Genomic DNA, 23,650 nt, shown 5'->3' on the forward strand with positions numbered 1-23,650 from the left:
GAACCACTTGTCATCACGGGCCCAGGCTTCTTCCAGTTCCCTGCTCTGGCCAACCTTCAAATCACGATGAAGCACGTTCCTTCATGGGCACAGATGGTCACAAGATGGCCACAGCTGTTTCTGGGTTGCATATCTAGAAACAGAATGTCCCAGAGGAAAGAAGATGGGGGACAGGGAGGGAGCATCGTTCATTCCCAAATTACGTATGTCATGTCTTTCAGCAGATATCCTTTCGTGTTGCGGGAGCTAAATTTAGATCATATGCCCATTCTGTCACCCATGAAAGCTAGGGCAATGGTTACCTTACACGAGTGGTTCTCAAAATGCAGTTATAAGCCAGCAGCATCAGCCTCACCTGGGGATTTGTTAGAAATGCCAATTCTCAGGCCAAACCTAAGACCTGTGAAATCTGAAAGTCAGGTTGGGACTGTGGTCTGTGCTTTAACAAGCTCTTCAGTGATTCTGATTCAAGTTTCAAGTTTGATTTCCAGTAACATCTGGAGTAGAATGGATCTAGGGGTCTACTAATAAGACCTCTCCCACATCTCTTCTAGGACAGGTAAACTGTTAAGTCATTCTTTAAATACTAGTTTGTTGTCAAAGTTTTGCATTTCTTTTAATAGATATATCCCTAATTATATACCTTATTCTTTTTAGTGCTACTATATATGTGATTCTTTTTAAAAAGATTTTATTTATATATTGGAGAAAGAGAGATAGAGAATGAGCAGGGGAGAGGCTGAGGGAGAAGCAGACTCCCCACTGAGTGGGGAACCCAACTCAGGGCTCAATCCCAGGACCATGGGATCATGACCTGAGTCGAAGGCCAATGCTTAACTGACTGAGCCACCCAGGCGTCCCTATAAATGTGATTCTGAATTGCATTTCAGATTGCTCACTGCATGTATAGGAATACAAATTATTTTGGTATATTGATTATATCTTACAACTTTGCCTCACTCACTTATTAATTCTCATAGTTTTTTTTGTGGATTTCCAATACTTCCGGATATCAGACTTCACTTTCCACCAAACATTTCATGACCAAAGGAAAGGAATATATCCAAATCATATATGAAAAACGTACGTTGTTTTTAAATTACCTGGATATTTAGGATAGGAAGAATTTTATCTGCCCTACGTCAGGCCTTGTGCTAAGTTACCCTGACATTATTTAATATGTTTACATCAGCCTTGGAAAAAATTACTAATAGTCCGTTTTATGGATGAGAAAACAGAGGCTCAGAGAGCTCAACATTAGGGAGTACAAACTGCAGAGACCGAGTGTGATCTGAACCCAGGCTGTTGGACTTCAAAGTCAGACTTAAAAACTCTTTCCAGGTACGAGTACTTACCAAAATACTTTAGAAAGAAATTTAATAAACAGAAAACAAAATAATACCAACAACCCATAGATGTGCAGTTGGCTCTGGAGAACACAGCCTACAATTCCTATTAAGGCCTTTGAGGCCATGCTCACCTGTGTACCCCAGAGCTCACCTGTGTACCCCAGAGCCCAGCTGCCATGGTCTTGGGACACCATCTCTGCTACCAGGCCACTCTTCTGGCTTCCTTCACATAGTCACCAAAGGAGCCCTCAGTTCCTCCAGAGGATTCCCACTGCCTTGTCCACTATTCCTCAGAATGGCCACTATTTCTATGGACCTTTCCATCCTCACCCTACCCATCCTAAAATCATTAGTTTTCAGGTATAATGAAAATGTTAATGAATTCTGTTCAGTAATCAATGAAATTTATTAAGAGTTATGATTTATATGCATATATGTGATCATGCATTAATTTTGATTTAGCTGTCTGTATATTTATATGTAAATATATATTTATAGGTAAATATATCTAAAATAAATATATATACACATATATACATATATACACATATAAATATATATATACACACACATATATACACACATACATACATACATATATACACCAAAAACTATGTCTTTCAGCACTTACACATTTTCATGAGTTCTTAAAAAAATCACAGACTCCGGGTATAAGGTTAATGAGAGTTCCCTCTGGAGAAAATCACCAAACGCCATTTTCTCTCCTCTTGGACTCAGTATTTCTCAATGATTGAATCGCCAAACCACCTACATTCACTTCCTCATTTTAATAACATGCACGCATAACCTCACAGAGCTCATCTGACTGGAAGAAATGCAAAGGACTTCTGTTTTCTGTTAAGTCAGTTAGCCCCATTAGAGAGAAAGAGAAACTTCAGTGGCCTTTCGGAAATTCTGAACATAGTTTACAAGCTCCCAGGATTCTGAGCACCTGGAATAGGGGGACCTCGATGTGGGGACCACTGGATAAGTGTTATTAAAAGTCTTTTTTAGTTCTAACATTTGTGTGAAAAAAGCAACAACAAAATACTCCCAAGAGCATTAGATCCAACTTTACGGGAATTAGCTCTTGTTTCCTCTAGCGAATGACCTGATGACTTGCCCCTTTCCAGTGGGTCCTTAGCTCTTTTCATAGCTTATGGCTGTTTGCTTACACCTACACTTTGATTGCAGGTGATAATTGCCTCCTTACCAGCTTCTGCTGCTCGTTCTCTAAGCCCTTTCTAAGTTTTCTCCCAGCCTTTCTCCATTTCTTTCTTTCCTTTTTTTTAAGATTTTATTTGATTTATTTGAGAGATAGAGACAGATAGAGATAGCGCAGAGGCAGAGGGAGAGGGAGAAGTAGACTCGCTGCTGAGCAGGGAGCCTGACGCAGGGCTCAATCCCAGGATCCTGACATCATGACCTGAGCCGTAGGCAGACGCTTAACCAACTGAGAAACCCAGGCATCCTGACTTCTTTCTTTTTTTGAGAAATTCCATTAAGGGGGGTGTCTTCATAAAGACTTCTTCAGATTATCAGAGACTTCTTAAAGGAGTCTTACCTGTTCATTCATTCAACAGAGAATTCTCAAATATTTAATATGGGTCAGGCACAGTATAGCATGCTGAGAATTTAGTACTAAATAATCAAATATGGTCACTAGTTTATAGTTTAGTGTGGGAGGTCAGTGCTGGACTATCAAAGGGTCACACAAAGAAATTAACATTTGCAAATTATGATGACTCGTACAAGTTGCCAAGAGAGACTATATCCAGGGAACCTAACAGAGATGGGTAGGTTAAGGAAGGCCTCCTAGTGGTGGTGATATTGAACCTGAGAACTGAAGCATAAGTAAGAGTTAGGTGGGGGATGGGTAAGATTATTTCAAGCAGAAGAAAAAGCATTTAGAATCACCCTGTGGTTTTACATTTCACATTATAAGTATGATTGTTATCCAAAGAGAAAACCTGTTTTTTCACTATGGCTAATAGAGGAAACAGTTGCCTGTATTAAGAATAAGTTTTGGATACAGGTAAAGAAAGCAGTGATTGGAGAAGAAAGCAGGTATGTTACCACCAACCTCTTCCCAGAATGCTCTTTTTCTGACAGGACAGGTTGTCACAAATTATATCAAATAAATTATTTTTTTCTTGTTCTTTACTGTTGCTTATCCTGTAACTAAAACCCTCTGGCCCTTTGCCATTCTGCTTCTTTGTCTTGAGATCAGGGGCTCTGGGTTACTCATCAGATTAATTTTGGCCATCTTATAAGCTGTAAGGTCCTCCAACGATTCCACAACTACTGAATTGGGATGTCCTGGTGTGAGACAGAGGTGAGCCACATTTTTAGCAAAGCTTCTCAGGGAATGTTGATCTGTAAAGGATGGGAAACCCTGCTCCACTACCAGCTGTGTGTCCATGGACAGGTGGCTTACCCTCTCTATGACTCAGTTTCCTCCACTGTAAACTGAGAATCAAAATGGTACCTATCATATGGCGTTGTCATGAGTACGAAAAGAGGTAAACAATGCTGACATCACGTAACATGTCTGAATAGGTAGGAAAGGGCCACTGAAGGAAACACTTGTTCTAGGGACTTTAGAAACTCAGGGCTGTCCTAGCGATAGGAAGACTCACACGGAGTCCTCTCCGGTTGTGATTTCTGAGGTCACTTTGTGGGTTCCTTTAAGAGCTGGGTGACTTCACCACCACAAAGCTGGATGGGGTATCATGGATGTCAGCTATAGTTTTAAAACCTGCCTCCATGGCCTCTTCTGCCACACAGCCTCCATCCTTCCTACCCCCTTAGCTGGCACGAGGCTGTCACTTGTCACTTACTGTGAGACGCGGGAAGGTCTGAAACAGGCTGGGCAGTCAGAATATTTATTTTCATAAACACACTGGCACATGGGTTAGTAGAAGACCTCAGCAGGATGGGTCAGGGTCCATTTTCAGTAACTGATATGAGCATCAGGGGAGAAAGGGTCCCATCTTCGCAACCGCTATCAATGAGGGTGGTAAAAGCCTGGAAATCCCCCCTGGGTATCGCTGCCCTCAGACCCAGGAGCCCACGGAGGATGGCGCTGTGCAAAGGAAAGCCGAGCCAAGTGAGGAAGACGGAGGTGGAGAGAGTCCAGATGAGGATGCCACTGGAAGTCTGGATGCAGCCATTTCTGAAACCACTGTGGACTTCCTGGAAGCTGGGTTAGTCTAAGAAAGTCTCTTGTTGAAAGTATCTATCTATTTATCTATCGGTTTAATTTCCATGGAGACGGATTTCTGTTACTTAAGACCCAAGGTTCTACACGATACCCTTAGGTGTTTTTCTGACATGTTTGTAGTCAGCATGGCTTATTGCAGGGTGTTGTGAAGTTGTGTGTGGGGAGAGAGCTGAAGATTCTCTCTCTCTAACCACCCAGAGAAGTAAGAGCAGACCTATAGTCAGAGGTACAGGCGGGATGGTCACTGCGTTGGCCCTCCATGTGTTATCATTACTGAAGAGCAAAAATTTCAACATGCTGAAAATGAATGAATCAGAAAAATTTATTGTAAAATGTTTAAAAATTGATCTGCTATCCCAAACTGCTCAGAAATTTTACTACTGCCGAGATATGATCCCAGATGGGAGTGGGCCTGTCCCTTCCACTCACTGAACCAATCTTAATAAAAATGCTGTTCCTACCACTTCAGTAAGAGCCTTTGTCTTATATTAAAGCTATGCAATATTGTGCTCTATTGTGAGTGGAACTCTATTCAAAGCTCTATTTCAAGACTGAATGCAAACTGGAATAGAGTTACAAACAGCATGAAAAGTTAATGAAAAATCAGCCTGGTATATGCAGAACGATAAAAAATAGTTGAAGGGGAGAAAAGTAATTATGTTATGGCTAGTTACAGTTAAGACTTAGGTGATTATTCTGAATTTGAAATTTATATCATTTCCCTCCCTCCTTGATGTAATTATCCATTAGACTTACGAATGCACATTTTTCATGTCAAGCCAGCAAGAGCTCTACAATGGAGAAGTGAGGCTTCAAGAAGAAGGGGAAGCGGCGAATTTGATGCACGTGGCAACAAAAGAGTGCAGGAAACTCTCCGTGTTTATTGCACAATCGATCACTGAACATGGGCAAGCATGCCAAGGCCATCTTTATTTAGTTAGAGAATAACTTTATTTGGTTATTTGGAAATAGATATGAACCCAATACATCTCCAGTTTGACTACTCAAGGAAAAAAATGCTGAAAGAAATGAGTTGTAAGTGAATCAAAACATCAGCATGTTAGGGCTGAAAGGCAATTAAAACAACTGTGTAACTTCCTTATGTTTTAGGTCAGGAGGCACATCTAGTTGGGCCTCAGGCCTCAGCCAAGGCCACACGCTACTCAGTGTGAGTTCCCTTGGTGGTCGTCAATAATTATTTTCCTCTCTAAAATATATATCGGTTAGGAAATAACATACAGTTTTTGGGTAAAGTTCTTTCCTGAGACCGATTTCTCAGCATCCCCAATGTGGAAATTCTGCCAATCGTTGCTACGTCTATTCCAATGATGCATCCTGGAATCAGGGAAATAGTCACAGGATGGGCAAGGATGGCCCATTCCCTGTGACACAGATCTGAGCTACACACGTCCTTCATCATGCAACCCCCTGCTCTGACAATGACATTTTAAGTCTCCTGAAATTACTGTTAATTCAGGGCCAGGATCCTGTAATCTCCCCAAAGTCTGATTATCTCCTTTCCCCCAAGGCACAGTAAAAGGCTGTAGTATTCAGTCGCACCCTAGTGAATCTTTTGGAATTATGTAGGCTTTTTAAAATAGAAATTACCTTTGTAGAAAAAAAGATAGTCCACAGTACTGCAAAGACAGAATACCAAGTCCTGCGTTTAGTTAAATCCTACAGAAACACAGCAGAGAGAAAGGAGATGTCTGGGGGAGGGCTAAGAGGTAATGGGGAGAAATGTCAAGAACTAGGGATGATTTACTCATTTCCCCAGGACACCCTATTAGTTCTCAAGATGGCTGGTGAGCAGCTTGCTCCGAAGCCGACATAAATATTGTGGCAATAGAAGATGCCATTTTTATGCACTGACATCAAGAATGTGGTCTGTTAGGATCTGACAAAATAGCCAAGAGTCAGGCAACAAGGATACTCTTTGCAAAGTCACCACTGCGACCGCACAGCTAGGGTCTGTGCGTTTCACACTGGGCCAGGAAGGTGAAATATCACATCACTAACCACAAACCCTGCTCTCAGGAATCCTCTCTTCTCTCTGCAGCCCTTGGCCATCAGTGACTCATATGAATATTCAGAGAGTACAAATGCGGAGAGATGTATATCTTTATGAAGTCATATGAGCCTTACAAGGGAGCCTTCTGGAAGGAAGGGCGACACAGTTGTTTGAAGTCAATATAATGATTCATGTAGTGGTGCTATTCACTGCACACACAAAAATATAACAACCCAAAGGTCCCCAAAGTCAGAACTAAATAAATGAATATTTAGGAATTCCAGATGCTAAAAATACACCTGAGATCTCATTTTCTTCTTAATCAGAAATTGCTTCAGGGAAGAAGGCTCTTTGCCTTCTGGAATCCAACATCAGCCAAGTTAACTTGGTATCCTGGCAGAAATCAAGGATAACCTGACTCTCGCCAATTGTAAACAGAGAGCATGAAATTTAAATGCAAGAGATACAGAAGAGAAAAGCTGCCTACCTGTTGCTGTGAACTAAAAAAGACTTAATGCTATTTAAATTTCAATGGGTACTGCCATAGTACAATTTGAATTTGTTCGGATTTTTTTTCATATGCACACCTGCTATTACAAGCTCAATCAAGTTGATGTAAAATATTTCAGAAGGACGAGAAATAGAATTAAAACCTATTAGATTTTTCCATTACGACCCATTTCCCATTTAATTACATCACCATTTTCTCATCCAGTCTAGATAGCTCATCACTCTCTATAGCTCTTCCAAAAACATAGCATCTCACTTTTTGAATATGGGATTTCAGGCTGCAGTTATGTCTTTTTCCTTAGCTGTAGGTTATCAGACATACCTTTGATCCAAAGCAAACTGGGAGTCTCTACCTAATTTTCTGCCAGTGGTTCAGTGAATGGACTTCTGATTTCTGTTGATTATTGAATTGCTTCTGGGGATGGATCTAAAATGCAGGCACTGACCCTTAATGTCAATCATAAAATACTGAGTCCAAAATTCGGAAGCAATTTCATTGTTTACAGTGTATTTCTGGCAGCGTGATCACAAGCAGGCTGACTGCTTTATGGATTTGTCTCTCTCCTGAGCAAACTTAAAAGAAGGCTTAGTAAAACCTACATTGGTTTAGTGAGTGTGTGAAAGCTGGCTACTATTCTTTCCTTCTACTACCAGATATTCTTTGGCTTTGTGCATCTGAAGATTTTTCATACTGAGAATTTTTCTTAGTGTTACTATGTCTATCTTAGCTAATTATTATGTGGTGGGTCATGTAGAAATCCCTGCAAATATTTCATGATAAAAATCATTCGTATTTTTAAATATATTTTACATTGTAAGAAATGCAAAATTGTGTGAGCCTAATTTATATGAACTCATAATTCATGATAAATTGGTTATTAAAATAATATGAAAGCTGTCCCTAGGACCACACGATATATAAATATGTATGTCTATTCTTCTCCATCTGCAAACAACTATTAATTGTGACTTTCCCCACATGGTATACGATAAGCATTCTAGAATTCTACATTTATCATTGTGATGTTTTTATTAAGAGAACATTTAGGCATTTCCACTGTGCACAGTGCACGGCCACGGCATGGAAATCCAGACCTTTTGCCTCGCCATCACTTCCTCTCTGAATACATCTGAACCATTTTTGATGTCGATTTCTGGCCTTCTCAATTTTTGAAAAATTAATGAGGTAAATTCTCTCTCCATCAAGATTCTTAACTATGTAGCCAGCAGCCGCCCACGCAACAGCTAAATGTCATCTGAAAAGAAGAAAACGGCATCTGCACAGGCTCATCTTGTTCTTTCCCTGAGATGGGGTCCAAACAAATGGGAGGCGTCCAGATATAAGAGCTGTCAGTGTCACTGATGTCAACTCTTCTCCCACAGTCTTCTTTAACGGCTTTTAAAAATCATTGATACTGTGGATAACAACTTTTTAAAAAGATTTATTTATTTATTTGGGAGGGGAGGGGCAGAGGGAAAGAAGCAGACTCCACGCTGAGCATGAAGCCCAACTCGGGTCTCGATCCCACGACCCTGAGATCATGATGTGAGCTGAGATCGAGAGTCGGATACCCAACTGACCAAGCCATCAGGCGCCCCCCGTGGATAATAATTTTGTGCTGTGGGCCACACAGATGGACTACCTAAATGAGTGTTCTGGAAAACAAAGAAATTTCAGAGGGTGAAATTGAGAAAATAAGAGAAGTGAGGGCACTGAGTAAAAGAACAGAAGTTTAATAACTAATGTGTAAATTAAAATTTATTATAGAGAAGAGTCATAAAATTAAATTATACTAAAATTTAACCACATTATCACTAAAATGCTGCACGATAAAGTTTTGCAGAAGCATGTCACCACAACAGAGTACAATCATGGACTTTTCCTTCCATGATATCATATGGTGGCTTCTCATATGCAAGGATGGAGAACATCATTTTCATGGTTGTGCAAGTTGAGGGGCTGACATATACGCACCTGAGAGAGAAGGATATACTGGTATTTCATTCCAAAATCCCTAACTCAATATTTTCCAATTGAGTTAATAAAATCCTACCAATCATGGGCAAAAGGAAGCACCTGCGAGGCACAGAGGACACAACAGTGAAAGGGGCTGCTAGTGTCACCCTTACAGCTCTCATGGCCTAGTGGTTTGAAAGCGGTATGACACACTTGATGGCCAGTTCAAGCAATGGGAAGAAATATAACACAGCTGGAGAATAAATGCAACACGTGCAGACATGAGCCTAGACAGTTAAGTAGGGGTCATATCACTAGAAGCCTTGACAGCCAAATTATGGAGTTTAGGTTTGTCCCAGCAGCCACTGGGAGGCCCAGAAGAGCATTCACCCAGGAGGAGAAACAAGGAAAGTGGAGGCATCCCAAAAGGCAACAAGGTCTTTCGGTGGGGCAACTGCCTCAATAATGAGTCAGGACAGACTCTGAAGAAAAATTAAGAGTTTGGTTTTGTACCTACTGAGTTGAAGGGATCTGTGGTGCATTCAAGTACAGACGCCCAGGAGGCCGGTTGGCACTATGGGGACTGTGGGGAATCGGGTTATAGATGGAATTAGACAAGAAAAGCATGTAGAGTGAGAAGAAAAGAGGGCCAAAGGTGGGGAACGTCAACAGCTAAGGGATGGCAAAAGGAAACACATTAGTCTGAAAGGGAACTAAGAATGCAGCCAGAGAAGAGCAGGAAAATGCCAAGAGTCTGTCCTCGTGGACATCAAGGGAACGTGGCATCTGAGGGCCGCTGGTGTCTAATGCTGCAGAGAGCCGAGATGAGGATGGGCAGGACTTAGTGGATGTTACGGCAGGCAGGTTACTGGAACCAGTGCTGGATGGGGACAGACTGCAGCGAGGGGTGGGTGAGGAGAGAGTAATCAAGCAAGATGGTGATCACACAAAATTTTAAGAAGTTAGAGAGGAGGAAGTAGATTGGGGGAAGAGGGAAAGTATGGTTGAAAGAATAGATATCTGACTTGTGTTATTTTAGATGGGTGAGACTGAACCACGCAGAAACACAAATATAAGGAAGTGATGGAGAAAGTGATGAAGACACAGGAGAAGAGAACATATAGAGGATGGGCAAGATCACTGAAGACGCAGATGCCTTGGGAGACAGAATATGAGTGGGACAATGAGGAGGAGGAAAATGAAGGAGGAGCAGGAGGAAGTAAGAGGCTGAGAGAAGAGCCAGAGATGGGGAGGAAGTAGAGAAGTCTATGTCTGTTACTACTACTGTTAGCAGGAAGCTCTGAGAGTTTCCTTTGATGCTATCTCTTTTCTGTGAAGTAGGAGGAGGGGCATTCTGCAGAGAGACATCGGGGAGATGCCGCGCTTGGAAGGCTGAAGAGAAAGCAACATTTCAGAAACTGTCTCTCTGGAAAACAGGAGAGAAAAAGCTCAATAGGGAACAGAGGATTGCCAGGCAACATTAAGAGCCCATCCATTTATCCTGTACCAAACTGTCTCGTGTAATTTTCTATCACAGTCTGTAGTGGCTAGAGATAAAAACAGACAGCCAGACTGATCTTGAGGAATGACACCATGAAATGTAATCTTTTGTGAACAGTCAGTTGATGAAGCTTCTTCGTGACCTGAGCAAAACACTCCCACAAGAATATTCCAAATTCATTATGTGACTCCATGAAAAGCACATTTTCCCCCCAACACTCTGAGCCTAGAAAAGGTGTGTGTGGGGGGGGGTTGGCCAGTGCATATAGCTATTCTATTAGGAAGATATAGCTCCATTAACATGCTAATCATTAATTAAATGATTTGGGGGATATACGTATATTCCTATGTGACTGTTTTGTATGAATAGTCACTCAAAAGCTGTTTAATTCTTCAGAAGAGAAAAAATGAAATATCTAGAGCTACGAAGTTCACAAACAGATCTAGAAGGTCCTGATGACACCAAAGATTGATACGTTGTGAGACCTGCATAAACAGTCAGCTGTTCTCTGTCTCTGGAAACTCTCTCCCAGTTCTTTCCACGGAGGTCTTAATTGGGGTCTCCTATGTTTCAGGCACTGTGGTCCTGACCCCCAGTGGGCTTCCAGTTGGGGAGATGAAAGAAAATGTTTACAACCCAGGCTGACTCACTTCACGAGAGATGGAGCTAAAAGCTAGAGAATAGTAAAAGGGAGGCTAGTGATTAATTCTGCTTGATTAGCACAAACATAGTTACTTCCAATCTCCTATATACAACTCAGTACAACTTCTGGTAATCTATGACTCAGGGAAACAAGAGAGAACACGTAACAAAAACTAAATTCTTTTATTGAGAAACAATCCCTGTTTACTTTTTAAGTTTTAGACCTCTTTAACCTGTGATGAACTGAATACCATGAAGCTTTCCACCAAACCTTAGTTGTTTGAGTTATTCCTGAAAGCTACATCTGAAAAGAAATGTAGAATACATTGTTTCCAAAGACATTGGTTCTGCATTGGAGAACTTTCTTTGGAAGTCTGGAGCTGTAACAACACTAAAGGTCTTCTCTGTGAAGGCAGATTTTTTCAACTGGAGAACACAAACCATATCCTTGCTCCTGGTGACACATCTGATTGCTAGACTTCTCAAATGGATTTTGGAATGGCTATGTTCAAGACACTTTAGGAAACAAACCAGTAATTCAAAAGTATCCTGAGTCCAAGAGGGGCAGGAGGAAGGAGAAAGGCAGGAGGAATCTCATCTCAAGGAGAAGGCAGGAGGAAAAAAACCAGCTCAAGAGGGAAGGCAGGAGGAAAACGCCAGAAGGGAAAGGGGAAGAGAATTGTATGGAAAATGGGCAATTATCAGGAAGCATGTTTTAGTGCCAGTTTCGTTATTATTGGCTATACAAATTGAAGCCTTTCAGTTGCTTCTTTAAAAAGGAGGAGGCTGGGATTAGATGATGCTTTAGCAGTTGAGTTTATTTTTATTAGGAAAATGAGAGATTTTGGACTAGGTGGTATTACATACCAAATCAATACTAACAGGAGTTAACCTGCCTATCGCCTTGAATTATTTAGTGAGTGAGGTCTTTACACTCACACTCGAAGTCCACACTAATGACCTAGTAATTATTTTAATCGATTCTCAATGAACTGTTAACTACTCTGTTGGCATACCAATAAGCAAGCAGCATTGTGAGAGCCGACTCTGTGCTCTATATTTGTATCTTTCCATCCATAATTCTGAGTGGAAATCTGTGCACCCAAATAAATATTTCCGTATCCATTTTACTAAGATATATCATTTAACATTTGTGGTATCTTAAGAAGTCCTAATATTTATTTGTGTAAGAAGAGGAGATATAACATGGAATCACAGGATCTTGAAGGGGATGTTATTTTGGAGAATATGCAATTTAAGCTCTTATAGAAAACTCTCAAACATGTGAACAAAGATATCATACAAAAACGTTCTTAGTTGGAAGCTGTGTGATAGCAAAAAATTAGAAACTACTTTTATGCACCCCAACTGGGGAATGGACAAATCAACGACAGCATATTCACATGATGAAATATTACATGCTAGATGGGTTAATGAATTAGAGGTCAATATGTGAATATAAACAAATCTCAAAAACCTAATGTTGAAAGAAGCAGCACGTTGCACAAGGGTATATACAGATAGACACCTTTTATATATAAGCTAAAAATATGAGCAAGGGGGGTGCCTGGGTGGCACAGCGGTTAAGCGTCTGCCTTCGGCTCAGGGCGTGATCCTGGCGTTATGGGATCGAGCCCCACATCAGGCTCTTCCGCTATGAGCTTGCTTCTTCCTCTCCCGCTCCCCCTGCTTGTGTTCCCTCTCTATCTCTGTCAAATAAATAAATAAAATATTAAAAAAAAATATGAACAAGGAATACATATGTATTAAAATTATAGAGACAAGCAGGGGAATGTCACAATATACATTACCTTTAGGGTGGTGGTTACCCGAGGAGAGCAAGGAAAAAAGTGTGGAAATCAGAGAAGAGAAAACCCCATAATCTGGAGAGATTAATCAACTTGTTCAAAACCACAAAACAGGCTAGAAGTGAGTAATGAGAGCTCAGTGCTTTCTGCTACAAAATACTACCCCCAAAATGGACAGCGCCTCAAACTGGCTTTGCTAGGTTCTTCTTCAGACACAAAATGACAGCCCCAGGGAACTTAACATTATAAGGGACCTTAAAAAGTCTTATCTTCTCCAATTCCTCACTCAAGTTTTGACTTTTCCTCACAACATGTCTGCCAAACGATGATTCAGCCTTTGTTAAAAACAAACCACAGCGAAAGGAAAAGTAAGCCTTTTCTAGTAACACATTCCTAACCTCAAGGAAGACCTTCCAGGATATCCCTGGAGAAAATCCCTGCTCAACCAAACGCTGTAACTTCTGAAAAATCCAAAGTACCAGCCTCACTTGGCCTTCTAAGTTTAGTTGAGCTGGAGACTCAGAAGGCTGGGGTAGAAAGGCCAGGCAAAGTCCCCTGGGTGAAGCCAGTTACCGGTGGCTGGGTGAATAAGAATAAACACTGATTTTGGAGGGCACTGGGGGTACATAGAGAGGTGAAGACTTAAGTCGGTACCTGAAAGTTGGGGAGAGGGGGTGGAGAGACACTGGTGACCAACATATAAGTTCCCTGCCCTCGAGAAGCTTACACTTCATTGAGAGAAGTAGACTGTATGGAAAAAACACAAAGCACGACCACAGATGGGAATGAATGCCCTGAGGTCAAATTAGGAGATGATAAAAACACGTGCAGGGAGAGAAAACACAGAGGATATCTATTTTACATAAGATGTTGAGGGAAGGTGATATTTAAACTATACTCTGAATGATAAGGAAAGCCAGCGATGAAACAGCCAACGAAACATATTTTAGGAAGACAGAACAGCTAAATGAAAGACCCTGAGATGGGCAAAGATCACATAAAACAGGATACAGTGGCATCCAGAGGTAAGTAGAGGGAGCATGTGCTCATTTGATTAAAAAAAAAAATGGTTGCAGGGGCACCTGGCTGGCACAGTTGGTTAAGCGGCCAGCTCTTGGTTTTGGCTCAGGTTGTGATTTCAGGGTCCTGAGATGGACCCCTGCATCGGGCTCCACGCTCCACACAGAGTCTGTTGAGGATTCTCTCTCCCTCTCCCTCCCCTTCCCCACCACCCTCTTTCTCTCTCTCTCTCTCTCTCTCTCTCAAATAAATAAAAATAAATCTTTTAGAAAAATGGTTGCCATCCTCATCAAAAGTGGAGGAAGTAAATCAAATGGGTGATTTTTTTTTTTTTTAAGAAAAGCAATTCTATTTTCCTATGTGATTGACTGTAAGCCGAAAGTCCTGTGTTATAAGTGGCTTTGCTCCAACTCAGGTACACAAAGATCCTCTGGGAGAAAATACAGTTTCAATACAGCAACGTCACAATCAGGATGAACAGACTGATTCTGGAGGAAAAGAACATACCTTCTCATCAGAGAGACTCAAGAGAAAAGAATTATGTCAATCCAGTCTCATTGCAAAACTTTATATGCCACAAAATATACTTAGTTTGAAAAAAAAAAAAGCAAGATGAAATCTCCTTAGAAATACCAAAGCCTGATGCCACAGTCTGCTTATGAGGTTCTAAAGCAATTGTCTGAGAAAAAGCAATAAGGTGGCTTTGCTTTGCTTGAAATCAGAAGCCTGTAGCTACAACGTTTCACTTTCATACACACGTATGAGGGTTCAAATATAAACTGGGTCTAATGACGTTTATTGTGCCTTAGCAGAAGAAAATATTAAAAGTAGCTATTTGTTTTGGCTATGCTGCCATTGATAATAGCACGTAGGATCTGAATAGAACCCTGATCTACAGAAAGTCCACATCACTGACCAGAAAGAATATACTTTTCAGGCTAAGTATATTGGGTATCAGTCCTACAGAGCCTGGATTGGTGACAATGAGTTTTATGCTAGTTATGATAAATTACATGTTAGCTATGATAATTCTTAGTTTAGATGCTAATGTTGAACCCCAAACTAAATTCAGATATCATCATTTATTTACTGTAAATCAGAAAGAAACTAGTAGAAATCAGGAAGACATGTCTACTTAGAGGTAAGAAAGAAGTAAAAAAAAGTTTCTGCTTAAGGTAATCATGTAAAAATACCAACAAATTATTAGTCTTGGCAAAGCCATCTTGAAGAAAAAAAACAAAGCTGGAGGCATCATGCTTTCTGATTTCAAACTATATTACAAAAGTAAAGTAATTAAAATAGTACAGTGTTTGCATAAAAACAGACACATAGATCAATGGAACAGAATAGAGAGCCCAGAAATAAACCCATGCTTATATGGTTAATTTACAACAAAGGAGACAAGAATACACAATGGGAAAAAGTTTCTTCAACAAATGGTGTTGGAAAAACTGGACAGCCTCATGCAAAAGAATGAAATTGGACCACTACCTTACACCATACACAAAAATCGACTCAAAATGGATTAAAGACCTAAATATGAGACCTGAAACTATAAAACTAGAAGGAAATGTAGGGTAGTATGCTCCTTGACATATGCCTTGGATAATTTTTTAAATGGAACACCAAAAGCAAAAGCAACAAAAGAAAAATAAACAAGTGGGACTACATCAAACTAAAAACCTTCTGCACAGCAAAGGAAACCATCAACAAAATGAAAAGGCAACCTACTGAATAGGAGAAAATATTTTCAAATCGTACATCTGATAAGGGGCTAATATCCAAAATATATAAAGAACTCAAACAATTCAATAGCAAAATACCCAAACAATCTGATTAAAAAATGGAAAGATCTGAATAGACATTTTCCCAAAGACACACAGATGGCTAACAGACACATGAAAAGATGTTCTACATTAGTTCTCAGGGAAATGCAAATCAAAATCACAGTGAGATACCACGTGGCACCTGTTAGAATGACTATTTATCAAAAACTCTAGAAATAACAAGTGTTGGCAAAGATGTGGACGAAAGGGAGCCCTTGTTCACTATTGATGGGAATATAAACTGGTGCAGCCACTATGGAAAACAGCATGAAGTTTCCACAAAAAAATGAAAAATAGCATTACTATATGATCCAGCAATTCCACTTCTGAGTATTTATCCAAAGAAAATGAAAATATTGGTTCAAAAAGTATGCTACAGTAGCCAAGATATGGAAATAACCTAAGTGTCCATCAATGAATGCATAAAGAATATTACTCAGCAATAAAAAATAATGAAATCTTGCCATTTGCAATATGGATGGACTTTGAAGGCATGAAGCAAATGAAATAAGTCAGACAGAGAAAGGCTAATGCTGTATGATCGCTCTTACATGTGGAATCTAAAAAAAAAAAAAAAATTTAAGAAAAACCCAAGCTCCCAGATATAGAGAATAGACTGGTAGTTGCCACAGGTTGAGGAGGAAAGGAGGGGGAGAAAAAAGTAAACTGTTTTTGTTTTCTTTTTAGTTTAAATAGATTTATTTAAAAAAATAATAATGATCCTGAAAGAAAAGCTCAGAAGTTGTTTAGATAGATTTTTACAGTGTCGGATAAATCCAGGGAACAATTTTAGTTTGGAACACATGAGACTAAATTTGATTCTGGAAAATCTCAAAGAAAAAAAATAACATAAGCTATTTGGTGGGATCTGTTTGATTTTCACTACTTGGCATATTGAAAATATGTGTATGTAACTTCACCACATAATAGGAGATTTTATTAGAGGTGTATATTTCTAACACAGGTGTCATACAAGAATAAGGTACATCATTTTAAAAGAGATAAAGAGTACATGTTAATGGTTCAGAGGAGAGGCACCAGGATCATCATCTCACAAAAATGGCTAAAAAAGCTGGGGTTTCACATTTGCCATGAAAATGATCTGACCATGCTATGGAAGAAGGTTGAGCCAGTGCCAGGGGCACAGCTAGGATAACTTAGGAAGGCAAGTTCTGGCTTAATATATGGAACTTTCTAAAGAGGTGTCTATACAGCTGAGTGGATGCCTCAAGGAGTAGTGGATTCTTTGCCGCCAGAAATATTCAAACACAGTCTACGCAGTCATTTGGCTGGATGCTGAAAACCCAGAAAAAGCATTATGTATCCCCCCACACTCCAATACTACTGAGCACCTACCACACACACGTGGCATGTTGTGGGACAGGGACACCAAGGTAGGTGAGACAGGCAAGGTCCCTATTTTCACGGAACTTGTAAAACAGCACCCGATGAGGACAATAAACGCGTGAACAAATAATAAAACGAGGCAATTGCTGATTATGATCGTTTCTGTGATGGAAATGAATAAGATGGGGGGTCTGACTGATTGGCTACGGGGGTGCTTCGCTGGTTGGCTGCTTTGATCAAAGCAGGTGACATGTGAGCGAAGGCGGGACAGTGAGAGTTGGGAGAAGAGCAGCCCAGCTTCTGAAACGGTGAGAGGTGAGCGCTCTGAGTCAGCAAAGGGTTTGGTTTGCTGGGAGACGAGGGGTGACGCCAGGAAGCATCTTGAGGGAAGGGAGGGTGAGGCAGTGGAGGCAGGCAGAGGCTACAGCCCACACAGCTCTGTGGGTCCCAGGGAGAAGATTTGTTGGAAAGAATGAGATGTAACTGAAACATTTTAAGCAGGAGAGCAATATAGCATTGATTTTTTTTTAAAATTAGATGGTATCAAAGATGATCTGTACATTCTTTTCTAAAGCTGAGATTCTGACCCTGTTTTGACAGGATTCTCACCACGCCTTACTGCACGTAGCAAACACGTACCACGCCTTTTGGTATTTGTTCTATTAAGCACGACCATTCTACCTAGAGGAAGAGGGCACCAAATTGCAAATTTCAGCAGTTGCTGGGAACAACTGACCCATTCTTGTGATTTAGTCCTGAACTGGCCTTCACCATTAGTGCATCTTTCCTGTAGAGTATCTGTTCTGCTCTGGGGCTCTGTGCGTACTAACCCTGCCCCCACCCCTATGCCACGCCCCACGCTTCTATCATCAGCTCAGCAATGCCATCACTGATTGGGCCCAACTCATTTCTGTGCCTCATCCTGGAGGGCCCCTCTCTTCTATCACAATGGGCTGTCCTTTTGTACCAGCACGTTGGCCTGAACTCAAGACCATTTTCTCCCTTACAGTCCAGGAGACTCGAGTCTCCTTGAGAACGGGGATTATAGCTGGTTCCCTACTATAGCTGGGCATTCGCCAGTGCGGCACCTACGATCGTTAAGTCTTCAAAAACCGCTATGGAACGAACGGATACCCTGACCTTGGGGGTAGAGGTATCTACCTACCTACCCTGCCTAGAGCAGAGATCCTTCTGGACACTGACTCTCCTCTCCGCGCTCAACCAGATCATCCTCCTCCTAATTCCTACACTGTGAAACATGCTGGCTCTGTGCCAGTTAGACTTTCCTAACCATTTTAACTGCAGCCAGTATGGAGCCTTTTATTTTTCTTAATCAGGCAAGGCACAAGCTTAAGATTGTCCTGAATTGTGGCTGAGTCTTACTAGTGATAATTCTGAAAAGCTAGTCCTCAGATCATCTTCATCATTTTCAGAATATGAATAACAGTTCAGTATTACTTGCCAGGCACTGTGCAGTCTCCTTTAATCCTCCCTGCCACCCTACATGGAAAACATTGTTATCCCCATTTTACAGATGAGGAAAATGCAGCACAGAGAGGCTAAGTGATTTGCCCAGGGTCACACAGCTAACAAGCAGATCTGAAATTTTCAAGATTCTTTCAAATATGAAACTTGCACTTTTAACAACTAGGGAAAGAGATTTATAAAATAAAATTCACAATAATACATCCACATTAGCATAAAGAAATACATAATTTAATTGGTGTGGTATTGCAAAATGGGTGTGATTATAGAACTCTCTGTTGTATAACTGGATAGATTTTACTTTCTTTGTCACATATTTTTCCTCTTCACCTCCAAAAATTTTGCCTATTCATAATCTCTACTAGCATATCAGAGCATATTTAAGATTTTTTCTGTAATTCTAAAGCATTTTAACAGAAGAACCCAGGAAAACCAGAAAGGCTTCGAAAATAGTCCAGATCTTATAAGATTTTAAAGGTCTCAAATACAGGATATGAAAAGAATCTGAGAGTTTTCCTACACAACTGAAATGTATATGAGATCAAAACCATTCAGAGTTTTAAAATCTGCTCTATTTACAGAGGGTCTTAGAAACCAAAATAAACTCATCTTCCACAGTTCTTTGAGCGACAGTTCTAAAATGTCCAAAAGACAAAATTTTCATTTTTAACTTAACATCAAAGCACACATTCAGATATTTTCTGATTTAAAAAGAAACTTCTTGTAAAAATGACTGATGCTTCTGATGTTATCTAAAACACATATAAAATATACATGTACCCGTCTACCTGGAAAACTAGAGAATTACAACCCAGGGCACTTGCCTGGGATAAGGCAGAAGTCCAGATGGTTGTCTTATTGAAAAATAATAAAAACTGTTTTTCAGTAAGACAGTTATCTAAAGGAATTTTGGTTCTAACATTTACACTCACTATCATAAGTAGATTGTGAAATATTATACACTTCATTTAAGACATATAGAGAATCAGAGAAAGTACTAGAAAATTACAAATACGATTTAAGAGAATAAATAGTATTTATTATTTATTAGAGTATAAGTCCATCTTAACTGGGGAAAATAATTTCCCAACTCGGAAAAATTATGAACTTAATTAAGAATCCACCTTGAAGAAGGGGTTACACATCTATGAACTTGTGAATAGCTTGGGGTTACAAGTCAGTATCCATACTACAGCATTCATGATATGTGTATCTTACCCACCTTTTTGGTTAGGAGGTTCTTTGAGGGCACATGAGAAGTAGGAAAGTCTGGGCATGGGTCTCACTTTGGAAACTCAGCTTTTGCACCTTTGGGCAAGTCACTTGGTTTCTGGGTCTCAGTTACTTCATCTGTACTCTAGGGGGCAATAATACTCACCTTTACTCACCACCACACCCCCCCCCCTCAACTCCCCAACAAGCCACGTGTAGGGAAGGGCATGGACTTTGCAGAGACAAAACCCGAGCTTTCCCTCTACACCTAGACCTGCACCTGCGAGGTCTGGGATAAGTTCCTTACCTACCCAAGCCTCAGTTTCCTCATCTATAAACTGAGACTATCATACCTAGGAAGATGTCATTAGGATTAGAGAAAGTACATGTGAACATTTGGTACTTGATAAGCTTTCAATAAATGGTAGCTATTGATGCTTGGGGCCCGTTTTGTAAACTGCATTATATATGCAAGGTATTATTACACAACCTGTTTCATCAGAAATCATGTAGTTTCTTACCTGACACACTAACTACAACATTTCTCCCACAGTCTGTATATATGAATCTTTTTCTTTTTAGATTAAAACCCCGTTGTGATGCTTTCCTTGTGAACTTTGTTATGAACAACCCAATAATGAGATCTCTTATTCTTCCTCCTTTGCTGCATTCCAGTCTGTAGTCCGCAATGCGTTTTCAGTCTATTTATTCATCTTTTTATCACTCATTCAACAAACACCAACTGCGGGCTTACTATGTGACAAGATCTACACTACAAGATAAATTAAGCCTCTCTATTTTATTACAGATGGTTTCATGAAATATAAGTTATGATAATTATAGTAATATAGCAAACTTAGAAAGTATTACAGTTCATGTAACTTATAATGGGAATTAAGGATAAGTTTTGACACCATTACATGTTCTCCAGAAAATAATTATACGCAAATTCTTTTCACAAGAGTTACTATATAAATTAAATAAATCCAAAGTGTATATGAGGATAATCCAAGGAAAGGGATTTAGAAATGGAAACAACTTTAAAAATTATATTTGTGACTCAGTATTAAATTATCTTTCAAAATAGTTTTTTTTTAAGATTTTATTTATTTATTTATTTATTTATTTATTTATTTATTTGAGAGAGAGAGAGCAGGAGGAGGAGCAGAGGGAGAGGGACAAGCAAACTCTGTGCTGAGCACAGAGCCTGATGTGGGTGGGGCTCCATCCCACAACCTTGAGATCCTGACCTGAGCCGCGGAAATCAAGACCCCGCGGCTTAACCAACTGAGCCACCCAGGTGTCCCTCAGAATAGGGTTTTACATCTAGAGTGATTTAAAAATAGGCCACAATTGGAAGTAATTAAGAAATTGTTCTTCTGTTTTTACTTCATTTCACTTAAGAGTCATAAGCCACTGGCTATTTCTACTGATGGAAAACAACTGCATTTCACAACACATACGTGTATATATTTCTGGGATGTCCTAAGACATTTCCTTTAATCATTATAAACATAATCCATTCCCTATTATCATTATAAACATAATCCATTTTAACAGTAACTGAGTGTTTCTAATGTGTGGCAATGGCAAACTAGGATGATGAAAGTACAAGGGTAGGCGGGATTGGCAAACTACTGGTTGTGGACCAAATCCAGCCCAATACTTATTTTTGTAAATAAAGTTTTATTGGAACACAGCCAGGTCCGTTTGTTTACATATAATCTACAGCTGCTCATGCGATAGTTGGCAGGGTTGAGTAGCTGTGCTAGAAATGGTATGGCCTGCAAAACCTAAAATATTTTCTATCTAATCTTTTACAGACAAGGTTTGTGAACTCCTGCTTCATAGGGAAGGTATTAAAGAATTTCCACGCCATTTTGAGTACTGACACACAAATTAAAAAGGAATTAAGGAAGCTATTTAGTTGTATATTTCATTCCCTTTAGGCTTGTGCCCAATGCTTACTGGACATACTGGAGGTAGGACACATACTACACATGGGAGTAGACCAATTCTCTACAAGTCATCCTTGCTGGGCTAATGGGTCATGCTGCTCCCCCAGGGATATAATAAAAATTCCAAGTGTTGTCCTGTCTATGGAACAAATTCCACCTGAACTGCATAATCATCCTTTCTTTTAGGACCTGGGGATTTTAGTTTGTGTCTATTTTCTCTTGTTGGAAACACTGTGACATTCTATAGTTCTGTAAACACTACAGCTTATTTCATTGAAAATGACCAATGCAAGTAAAATAGAGAAAAAGAATTGTCTGTACCTGTATGCTGTTCTTCAATCCAGACTTGCAAATACATGAAGAGGAGCAGTCCTGCTACTCCAAATACCAGCACTGAGAGGAAGACTTGTTTGGGGTTCATGACCATTTCAGATGGCTGCCTTTCTCCTCATTTCTGAAGACCGCATGATTTGTTTTTCCGTAGAGCTTTGATCCTTTCTTGTTCCGTTAAGCGTTCCTTCAATGAAGCAACCTAGAATTTTTAAAAATCCACATTGTACCTTGCTGATGACATTTTTCCCCAAAACAGCATAAATATGCAGCATATCAACGCTAGCGAAGACGTAGGTGAACTGGAACGCTCTGAAGACAGAAGAGACTGTAGGAGATTGTCCCTAGAATGGCAATTTTCTAACCTAATCTCAGGAATGTATTATCCTACCGTTAATAAGGAACACCCCCACATTTAATTAGGTACAGGATAGCCAGACTTAAGCCACCCTATACTGGAAAGAGGAAAGCAGGTTCAGGTTACCTGAAAATGACTGCGAGGGGAAAGAAGACTATCAAAGTAGATTGTTGAAGGAGTTTTGGAAAAACAAGTTTATAGAATAAAGGGGAAAAAATCACTTCCTAACTAAAAAATATATAAAAATGGAGGGTTCAATCTATCATTTCTCTCTCACATAAAAGTAATAGATTTCTCCAACTGAAAGGGTACATTTAAAATCCCTCCAACACACAAAAGGATAAATATTAAAAGGTCAGATTGAAAGGGCTTCTCCCACAAGAACACGGGAGCGCAGAAATCAACCTCAGATAACAGAAATCTACCTCCCTAATGAAAGGTTTAAAGAAATATTGAAATTTGTTTTAGAATAGACTTTGTTTTAGAATAATCTCATTTAGTGTAATCTTACCCTTTTACTTTTTCTAAGTTGCATCCATGTTTGAGAATCTAATGAAAATGCAAACCCTCTGAGACAAATATAAACAGACACAAAATCTTGCATAAAGAGCAGGATGCTTAGCCACTGTCACTGGAGCCCAAGTCAAGAAGCCTGATTCCCATGAACCGCCACGCAAATATGCAGTCGCCTGCCTGGGGAGCTCACGTGGTCCAGCTAATGAGGCCAAGGTCATGGCTTTGAATCTAACGCTGGCCAAAGACCTTGGCTCTGTTCTTTGGCATGGACCACACCCCCTTTTTGGATGAGCTGAATGTTTTCTCACTGTGAGGACATCACATGAACTGCTGTGTCTAAAAATGATCTTTTTTTCTCCAAATATGCCTCAAAAACTTCTGGGGAGAGTATTGATTTAGCCTTTTTAAGAGGTGTTTGGTGAGGGGTGCCTGGGTGGCTCAGTCGGTTAAGCATCTGCCTTCAGCTCAGGTCATGATCCCAGGATCCTGGGATTGAGTCCCTGCATCAGGCTCTCTGTTCAGTAGGGAGCCTGGTTCTCCCTCTGCCACCCCCCTGCTTGTGTGCTTTCTCTCTCTCTGTCAAATAAATAAATTAAA

General features: G+C 40.1%; 1 protein-coding gene across 1 annotated transcript in view; it reads right to left on the reverse strand.

Annotated features, from left to right (window-relative positions):
- Nucleotides 1–23,109, reverse strand: part of CHST9 (carbohydrate sulfotransferase 9) — a 194,544-nt gene extending 171,435 nt beyond the window's left edge. Inside the window, exons 1-2 of the mRNA XM_034642789.1 lie at nt 23,049–23,109; nt 22,171–22,381 (exon numbers count right to left, since the gene is read on the reverse strand). Of these exons, the coding sequence (XP_034498680.1) occupies nt 22,171–22,276 (106 nt within the window). The 5' untranslated portion in view covers nt 22,277–22,381; nt 23,049–23,109. The remainder of the gene's footprint in view (nt 1–22,170; nt 22,382–23,048) is intronic.
- Nucleotides 23,110–23,650: the final 541 nt, after the last annotated feature.

The sequence above is a fragment of the Ailuropoda melanoleuca genome, chromosome 14 (assembly GCF_002007445.2).
Source record: "Ailuropoda melanoleuca isolate Jingjing chromosome 14, ASM200744v2, whole genome shotgun sequence".
Taxonomy (NCBI): Eukaryota; Metazoa; Chordata; class Mammalia; order Carnivora; family Ursidae; genus Ailuropoda; species Ailuropoda melanoleuca.